This window comes from Aquila chrysaetos, chromosome 17 (assembly GCF_900496995.4).
Source record: "Aquila chrysaetos chrysaetos chromosome 17, bAquChr1.4, whole genome shotgun sequence".
In the NCBI taxonomy this organism is placed as follows: domain Eukaryota; kingdom Metazoa; phylum Chordata; class Aves; order Accipitriformes; family Accipitridae; genus Aquila; species Aquila chrysaetos.
Window position 1 is genome coordinate 23,903,022 of NC_044020.1, and position 9,970 is coordinate 23,912,991.

At 45.6% G+C, this 9,970-nt stretch overlaps 1 protein-coding gene across 1 annotated transcript; it reads left to right on the forward strand.

Moving 5' to 3' along the window:
* The first annotated feature begins 3,667 nt into the window (after nt 1-3,667).
* Nucleotides 3,668-9,703, forward strand: LOC115352786 (zinc finger protein 135-like). Its single transcript, XM_030041423.2, has 4 exons — nt 3,668-3,820; nt 5,675-6,334; nt 8,016-8,117; nt 8,198-9,703. The coding sequence occupies exons 1-4, from the start codon at nt 3,748-3,750 to the stop codon at nt 8,506-8,508; spliced, it is 1,146 nt and encodes a 381-aa protein (XP_029897283.1). The 5' UTR covers nt 3,668-3,747; the 3' UTR covers nt 8,509-9,703.
* Nucleotides 9,704-9,970: the final 267 nt, after the last annotated feature.

The window sequence follows — 9,970 nt, forward strand, 5'->3', positions numbered from 1 at the left end:
ATGACTGTGATAGTTTGACTTCTTGCTTAATACATGCCAAAGAACTTCTTCGTATTAGTCCTTTCTTCAACCCAGCAGCTAATCTGTTACTGCTGTAGGAATTGCCTGAGTGACAAATGTGGGGTGAATATTTTGGGTATCTTTGGTTTTATGCAGCGTTCCCTGGTTTACGTTTCTGTGGGTTATGTTAGCCATTTCATCCCAGCGTCGCCACTGGAGCTTATGTTCCGCCAACGTTCACCGTGGCTTTTGAAGTCTTTTCCTGAGTCTGTACCTCCCGTGCTAGATTCTCCTATCTTGTAAGCATGGTTTACAATCACCAGAAATCAAATCCTTTGCATTTGAGAAATTCACTTCATTATTCTTCCTTGAAAAACAAGAAAATCCTCAAAACCAGGGAACCTGCCAAACTCCAAAATGCATCTACAATATACTACCAAAACCAAAATGCATGGAGTAAAAATAAATGTGGTGAATCATGCTTTAATCCTAATCTTAAACTCCTTTGATGCTTTTCCAATTATTTGTACCTTACAATGTTTCAAGTGTTTTTAAGTAGCATTGTTGGCATCCTCAGTTATTCAGATAGCCATACTGTGTATAGCTGTGCTTTGTGTAATTTCTTAGTTTCCTTGGGAATGCGGTGAGCTCTTTTTGTCCTGAATGATTTTGGAAAGCTGAAATTTGGTCCATATTCAGTTACAAAATGACAAAAACATGCAATAAATCATGCTAGAGTTTATTATATATGAAAGTGCTTTCCATTTGAGGGAATTGCGTTAATGCTACTCTAGACAGCAAGTTGTTTGTGGCAGGAAACACCATTTCATTTCGTATTTTTACAATACTAAAGTACAGTCATGTCTTGGTCCAGTACAAGGTCACCAAGAATCTATTGTAATATAAGTATAGTACAGTAGTAGATCTCCACCTGCTGGGTTTTTTGTACATTACAGCTAAAATTAGACAACTACTTTAAGAGAGGAAAAAATTATTTTGGCCATAACTTCTGCTTCTTCATTTAAGGAAAGGACTGTACATAATTATCAAGCTGACAAATTTGTTATCCTCTGGTGACCTGACAGATGCCGCTGAAATCCTGGGCACCTGCATATTCCAAATAGTTCTGCACTGCTGAGGTGGAAAAGCAACCAGTTTGGTTTCGTGGGGAGGATAAGGGGTTGCAACACAGTTTTGTCTCTGTTCTCTATTTAAGCTCTGTGTAAGCAAAGAGCAAATGCATGGGTCTTTCCCTTGCTGTTGTTTTAAGCTTTATGTGGGTAGAAATATAACAGTTTGTAGGTTACAGGAGGAGAGTCTGTGGTGGTTGTACTTGGAGGATTATTATGGCCATAATTATTTGCAGATCACTCTTGGATCGGTTCTCTGACAGGTCAGTCATGATCTCTACTTGCATGCTGACTGCTTTATTTCTCTCATAGTGGGTGTTCACCTTTGAGAAAGAAAGAAGGAGGAACTGTAAGAGAAGAAAAGGCTCCTCTGGAGGACAGAAGGATTGTCAGCAAGATCTAGTCTTCCTCTGAACCTCTGCCTCGAGAGTAAGGTGAACTGATGCCTCCTGGGAGAATTCCTTAATTTTTTTTACTGAAGATGGGGGGAGTAAGAGATGTGGTAGGAAGGGAGTGGCATTTAACTCTTGTGGCCTTTGCAAGCAGATAAAATGGTATTTTATGTTTTAACTTAACTTTTTGAGTTACGCAATTATGTTTGACACTCAGGTATAATTACAAAAAGAGTTCTTACAGGAGGTGTTTCTTTTCCTGAAAACTTTTAACAAAACTGAAATACTTTTTTTGGAATATATCAGCTTTGACATCTTTTGGAAAGGAACAGCTGTCAAAAGCAAACAGAATATTCTGTTATAGTGTGTGTGTGGAGAATATTTTGTTTCCACATTCAAATGGAAAGGGAGAGCCCACCTTGTTCACTGAGCTCTTGATCTGTGTGCACATTGTATGGAAATGAAGGTCGGTGAAAAAAGAACTGAGGATATCCCTGTATAAAACAGGGAAGCAGAACTATGGGGCTAGTTAAGCTGTGGAAAAGGCCAGCTTGTGGAAAAGTTGCAGGCGAAGCAATTTCCTCGCCCAGAGAACCCAGGAGAGGAAGGAGCAGAGCCACAGTCACTTCTGACCTTCTCTGCTGCGAGCCTGCAGCATTGCATGTGCAGGACGCGCGAGTCAGTAAAACACCAACCATCCAGGCAGGTTTTGGAGGAAGCCTGTGCTCTCAGATTCACGGGACGGGCGGTGATGCCTTCCAGCCTGTTTCCTCACCCGTTGCTCCTGCCTGCCGGCCAGGGAGAGGCACGGAGGTGCCCGGAGGAGAGGGGCCGCTGCTGGGTGGTTGGTTCCCGGAGCTCCACGTGAAAGGGCGACCACCGCGTCCATCTGTCCGTCTGTTGTTTCTGAGCTCCGGAGTTTCAGGGCCCTCTCTTTGCCGCGGTAGCCGCTGTGTGTTCTCCCTTGCGGCAGGGCAGGTCTTCCCCTCGGCCTGCCTTTCCTTCTCGCCTTGCCAAGCTGCGCCCCACCAGGCCCGAAAGCCCGTGGAGAAAACCTGGCGCTTCTACCAGGGCAACGCCGTCCGTCCTCAGAGGGGCCACGGAGCCTCGGTTATCGCTCCGTGCAGTGCAGGGGACGAGCAAAACGGCCCCCCTCCCACGGCGAGGCCTAGGCGAACCCAACGAGTGACCGTGGCCAGAGTGCAAGGTGACGGAACCACAAAGCCACCAGAAAGCGCTCGGCTCCCGTCACCGGACAGTGAAGGAAAAGCCCCCGCCGCCGTATTCCGATTCTGAGGGGGGAGGTCGATGCCCAAGGGCAAACCCGAGGAGGACCGCCCGGGGGCCGAGCGCTGCGGCCCTTGCCCGCGGGGGCCAGGGCTCCCCGGGGGGGGGGGAGGCTCCCCCGGCGCAGGGTGGGCGATCGGCAGCCCTGGCCGGGCAGCAAGCACCGGGGAGGGGGGGGGAAGGAGGGAGGGAAGCGGCCCCGAGGCTGCCGGGGCCGGGGGAGCAGCCCTGAAGGCCAGCGCCCCGGGGCCGGGCCCGCCGCCCCGCGTCTCCCCCACCTCGGCCGGCCTTTCGGCCCCAGGCGGGAGCGGCGGGGTGGGCCGCACCGCACCGCTTCCCCGGTGCCATTCGCTGCCCTGCCCTCGGCGGGGAGAGCCAGGCAGCAGGCCCGGGGAGGAGCGAAGCCCCGCTGCCTTGGCGCAGCGGCTCGGCCGGGGAAGCCCGCGGGAGGGAAGGTACGGGCCCGGGGCGGCTGGCGGGAGGGGGCCGGGCTCGGGGCCGGCGGCCCAGCAGCAGGCCCGGGGTAGGTTGAGGGGCTGCTCGGAGGCTTTTGGGAGAGGGATGGAGCGGCTCCGGCGGGAAGGGGGAAGCCGTTCGCTGGCGGGGGTGTCTCGAAGGTCGGGAAGGAGCGCCAGGTGTGGAGGCTGAGGGAGGAGCGGGGCCCAGCGCAGCCCTCGGATGGGGCTGCTCGCTGCTGCGAGGGAGGCGAAGGGTAGGTAACATCGGGTTTCATCACGCCGGTCTCTTGATTCAGCTCGCCAGCTTGCAGGTCACCAAACTTCAGTTCCGTGCAGCAGACTCAGCTCCCCAAGGGTGATGTTCAACAGTGTGCGCGGGTTTGCCCCTTTTAGGCAGCCTGTGGGTGCTGCCAAGATGCACCGCACCTGTGTCTGCCTCCTCCTCCCACCTCACACTCCACCTCTCCTCTCCTTTTCTAGATGGAGCCACTGATAGAGCCCCTGTTCTCTCTTCTCCAGGAGCCTAGGAAGAGTGATATTGCAGGCTATACAGGTGAGACGTGAATTCTGCTAGTTAAAACTCAGAGGGAAGCTTGAGGTTCTACCAAGCAGTGTTGGGGATGTTGCGTTCCTTCTAGCTGGCTGCTCTGGTCTGGGTTGCTGGGATGGCATGGCATGCTAGGCTAGGGCAAGGTGCTCAGTAGCATTTTGTGGTTTTTTCTGCTGTGGGTTTCTAGTAGCTGTTTTAAAATGAGGCAATACGGTTCATTTGGAGTGAAGGAAAGCCAGCACACTTCTCTTTTTTCAGGCTTTTTCATGGGTGAGGAAGGTCTGAGGGAGTTGCACAGCTGCATCTGAAATGTGTGACTCCCCAGCACTAGCTGTGGATGGGAATGGAGGGTTGTTCGGTTCCCATTTCACCATTAGAGACCTGGGATCTCTGCATGGGCCTCTGGGAATAATTAGCTCTGGTTGTAGAGCGAGGGAATGACTGCTCCTGCGAGAGGGAGTCTTCTTCATCCCTCTGGGAGAAAGCTACTTCTCGAGTATAATTCCTTGATGTAAGAGATGGACCCCCATTCCTCAGTAAGTGGGGGGGGGGGGGGGTTGCTTTATCGCTAGTATTTAATCTTGGCAGTTGTGGCCATGTAAATAGAGAGGATTTTGTCTCTTCAAGGACATGTTACTGAAGAATTTTATTCCTTGGTGTCATAGAGGTAGGACTGAAATTCCACTGCAGAGTTTTACCTTGAATGTAGAAAGCCTGTTTTTTTGTTAGTGGAATAATCAAACTTGATGTGTTAAATGGAAGTATATGTAGTGTGAGTAACTGAATATTTTAAAGCTAGATCAGAGATGCTAATGGCTAAGTTCTCTATTTGGATTAACAGTAAACATCTTAAGATGCTTGCAAAAATCAAGCTCGGGTAAATGTGCATCAGCTGATACTTACAATTCTATTAACGCTGAACTGATGTAAATATAAAATTTAGTCAGCAGAGTAAGGTAACCAAATCATATATACTCATTTGTGAAATACATAGGTTGCATTCTTTAGGAAAGAAAGGGCCATATTTGAATGTTTCCTGTGAGCTTCCTTGGAATTCAATTTATTTAGCTTGTCACTACAAGAAACGTAGATGTCATGTTAGATCTAGATATGAAAGAGATAGTTAATTGGCCATTAGTTAATTTTTTTTATCAATAAGGATTTAACTCTTTGACTTCTGATGCATGAATATACAGTATACCTATAGATTTAACTCTTTGACTTCTGATGCATGAATATACAGTATACCTATAATAATTACAACTGTTCTTGTGATCATTAGGGAAAAAACCTGACGTGCCGACCCGTAAAAGAAGTAATTTAAATTTTTTCAGTAAATATTAACTAACGTAAGTGAGAAACAACCTAAACACCCCTGTTGATTTTGCCTAAGGAAGCTCAAGGAGACTTTTTTGGTGTTGAAGCATCCCCACCCAAACGCATAGCTTGAAAACAGAGTTTTAATGCTAATTTAGCAGGCTGGAAGGCTTTTGAGCAAAGTTTGCAGGAACAAATAGCTAAAACCAGATATTTGTGATGGGTAGGACGTTTCAGGGTGTTCCTTTTCCTTCCTTCATTTTGGCAGCTTTCCTTTACCATTCCCTGAGGGGAGGAAGAACAAGGAAATGGGGAGGGGAAGGAAGAGAAGAGGTAGGTTTCTTACCTCTCTTTTCTTCCCTGTGCCACTTTTTCTTTTCCTTGCCTTCTTGTCTCAGTCTTTACCATTTCCCTTGCCCTTTGGAAAAGGGGAATCTGGTGCAAGTTGATGCTAGGCCTGAGAAAGTCAGTTACTTTACAAGGAGCAGTTTATCTGCCTTGGGGAAGGAGGAGTGTCAGATTGCTCTCTTACTCCACCAGGGAACTGCATTTTGAGTGACAATGAGGAAGGGAGAGGCATCCCCGAAGACATTACGCAAGAAGTACTGCCTCAGCTACCTGAAGCCCACAGCCCAGACAGGGGGGCAGCCACTCCGCGAAGGCAGCAGAAGGCAGCCTGCAATAAACCCCCTCACCAAAAAAGAGGTTCCAAGAAACTTGCCCTCATTGCTGATGGCCAGAAACTGCACACAGAAGAGAAACCCTACAAGTGTACAGAATGTGGGAAGGGCTTTAAGGGATGCTCCAGGCTCCTGAATCACCTGCAAACCCACAGGAGAGAAAAAACGTTTGAGTGTGTAGAATGTGGGAAGAGCTTTAGCAGGAAGGCCAACCTGGTGGTGCACCAGAGAATCCATACAGGGGAGAGGCCCTACAAGTGCAAGGAATGTGAGAAAACTTTTAGCCGTACCTCAAACCTTATTGCTCACCGCAAAACCCATGTGAAAAAGAAAAACTTTTCCTGTACGATGTGCAGGAAAAGCTTCAGTAGAAGCACAGCTCTCTTACAGCATCAGAGAGTCCACATGGATGAGAAGCCCTATAGGTGTACCGAGTGTGGAAATAGCTTCCATCTGTGCTCAAACTTTGTCAAACATCAACGGATTCATTTGAGAGAGAGACCCAGTGAACATACAGCAGGTAACTGAATTAAAATCTGTTGAGTTTTTGATGTATCAGATACTGTGGTCTCCATTTGTTCCTAAACAATTCTTCCTCCTTGCTGTGGATATGAGTGGGGCTTTTTTGTTCGGTTGTTTTTTTCCCTTCCTACATAATATTTTTATCTCTGTCATTTGAAGAAGTGCCTTGAAAATGCCAAAGTTGAAATTTTGACTTTGCCATTAAGGCTGCCTGGGACCTTAGGCTTTGCAAAGCTCTCAGATCCCGCTAATTCCTGCTTCATAGTGTTGCCTGATGTCTAGCCCTCGATCTTCAGAAGTGCTTAGCCAACAAAATACTAAGCTTAGGGAGACGGAAAGGATTTAGACTGTGAATCAGGGCCTTGGTAATCTCTAGCAGCTAATTTTTGTTATATGTGGATATAAAATGAGCAGCTTTTCGTTGTCTGCAGTGGGAGGTCTCTGCTGGCCATTCCTCTGTAGTACTCTTAGCATAGCATAAGCTGTCAGGCAAGCTGATTGTTTAAAGTGGGGAGTTTTCTGGATTTGGCAATATTCCATGTTCTTGTAATGACCAGAAACTCTGGGATAAAAGCTGTCACTGTGTTTTTTTTCTGTTGTACCTTTACATGGGCAGTCCCTTTATACTTGGTCAAAAATGTTTTAATTTTTCATCTTGCCTAGGCACCCATAGAATTGTTCTGGGTGTTGGGGTCTTGGCCACCAGATCATGTAACAGCAGGGCAATTAAGACATGAGACCATATGAGAAGAAGGTGTTTTGTGAGTGAGGTTTTCCTGGTTTTTTAATTTGTTTGATTTTGTTTTTCCTCCTGAAAAAGATTTCTGAGCAGGAGAGCCTTTCATCTTAACAATGGAAATAATAATGAAGTTATAATGAATAATAATGAAGTTATAATGAAATGGCAAAACTGAGTTCCTAAGGTAGGGTTTGAGACCACTCAGTCCGTAGGTACAGAGAGGTGGCCTAGTAACTCTGCTGATGAGCCCTAAAGGGCTTTTAATAGGTTTTTTTAGATGTAAGAGTTTATAATTCATAAGAAAACAAAATATAGTCTAATTTTTACCCTGGCAGTTGGCCAATAATTAGTATCAGATCAGCCTTATACTACACGTGCTTCAAATGAAAGTGTGCAGACTTACTCTGGAGTAACTATAGCTACTGCATCATTGTAATTGAAGCTCCATAATAAAATTGCTTTTATGATCAAACATATGCCACATTGGTGTTGCGATGTGTTGATTTCTGTATCTGATGTGATTTCAAAGAAGAGGTTTACATATTTATACCTTAAGTACATTTTTCTAAATCTCAGCTGTCCTATTCCTTAACAGCTCCCTTGCTCCAGCTTTGCTTCTTCCCCAACCTCCCCCCGACCCACTTGCTGAGCACCCCCAGCCTCCCCTCCCCAAAAGGTATGGGGGAAGCAGGAGGAAAGTATCTTGATTGTGATAAACCCCAAGTCTGTAATGTTTCAGGGGGCTATATCTGCCTTGTCTTTGTTCTGGTTTGGCTTAGTTTGGGCCAACATGTGACTTGAATAAGTTTTAAGTTTAAAACGTGAGTGAGAGGAAGGGCTGTTACTGAGCTGCCTTTTCCTTGTGTGAAAGCATATTTAAAATGCTGACCTAGTGATTGGTGATAAAGTGGGCCCTTGACTTACACTGTCTTCCTTTTAGATGCAAACCATTCTGAATTTCCTTCTTTGCATCATAAAGAAGAGCAAAGGTGTGGTGCAGAGAAACGTGAGACGGATCACTTGAATCTTGTTCTTGAAGAGTGTAAGTATAAAAAGGCTTCTAAATAGCCATGCCAAGTATTTTTACATGGCAAGCATTAACATTCTCTTCTCTTTGTACAGTGAAGAAAATGAGGGAAAATATGGATATGCTGCTTCTGAATCAGCAAAGTCAGCTGCAAGTCCTGCAAGAAATTCAGAAACAACTGAATATACTCCTCCCAGGCAATGATCTCATTAATTCAAATGTCTATAGTTTAGGACTTCTACTAGGACGGCAGGCAGCTGCAGCGGCGTCTCTTTCTTTTCCTCTTCTTAATCCCAGCAGTCTCCTCCCTGAAAATACTAGTCTCTTATCCCGGTCATCTGCTCCTGGAATTCTGCCTACCACTCAGCTCCCAATCCCTCAATATCCTGCAGCTTCTACAACTTGATCAGCTTTGTGCCGTAAATGTATCCAATGTAAACAAATGTGACTACTGTTTTCTCACTCAAACCTGTGATCTCTGTGTTGGAATGTTGTAATTGTAGTACCTGTGAAGATGCTGACCACAGCACTCAGGCTTGGAAAGATACATGCCTTGGATGCATCAGCAAACAGCAGTTGATCAAATCCACTGCCTATTCATTTGTTTCGGCATGCAGGCATTTTGGCCAGTAATGTATTTTGTCAAGGCAGCTCAAGAGATCTTTATCACCGGGGTGTAGTTAAATGGAACATCCATACATAAGATAATGTGTAAAACTTAAGCAGATTTTTCTACCTGATACGTCTTTAACATGTACTTGTGCAATTGGACCTCTCCTAATGAGCTGAAGCTAATGATAAAATCATCAGAGATGCTTTAAGCAACTCCTGTTAAGTCTGATTTATACAGAGGTAAGCAACACGCTAATTAATGTAAAGGTGTTCAATTTAACTGCACCTCTATTCCCAGCATCCATTTGCAAAAGCTTCCTTCACTCAGGAAGGCTTTAAATGAGGTGACCTTAGCTGATTCTTAGGCCAGCATTGCTACTAAAACTACAAAAAAATATTTTCAGTTTTTTTGTTTAAAATAAACAAAAACCACCACCCCCGCCCCAAACCCCCAACAAAATACCACCATTCAGGTCTACCTTGCTTACTAAGAGTTTATGAGGAAAAGCCAAACTGGTTTATAGGACACTTGTTCTTTTGTTCAAAGGTGAACCCACTTGAGTCTGTTTTTAGATATTCTGTCATATCCTATTTGGATTATTACATGTTGTTGACTGTTATGTATTAGTTCATTGGGGGTAAGTAATTACCATTTGGGGAGGAAGACCGAGAAGCTCAGGCGCACCATCTTGCGAAGTCTTTGGGGGGGAAAAATGATTTTATTCGTGCGCGCACACACACACAGCCCCCCGCCGCCCCGTTCCTGCAGGACTCTGACACAGGGCCTTTTAAGGCTAGTAAGTGCAGAGTTTTAAGAAGTGTTAGTCCTTTCTACCTCCTTGTTTCTATCAGTGACACAGGCTAGTAGCTGTGTCAGTGCCTTTGAGCTTCAAAAGTGCAAAACAAGCTAACTATGATTTACCTTTGAAGAGCTGCTGGGATAAAGAAATTTTGGGGCTTGCGCCTATGCCAAACAGTCTTTCTCTTGAACTGACATTGTGTTTGTGGGTTGTTGGTTGGGGGCGCGGGGTGTGTGTGGGGTAGAGGTGTGTTATGGTGTCTTGTTAAAAGTATGCACTGTTAGTAATTAATAAAATATGATTTATATTTTAAGAATGGGAAACACTACTTCTCTTAACAAGTCATCTTATTGGTGACAGTGCAATGATGTCAGATTCTGGTCCAAAGATAAAGCTCTGTGGGATCAGGTATGACTGTCTTTGTGTTGACTGAAAATCACACACTGGTTCTTATTA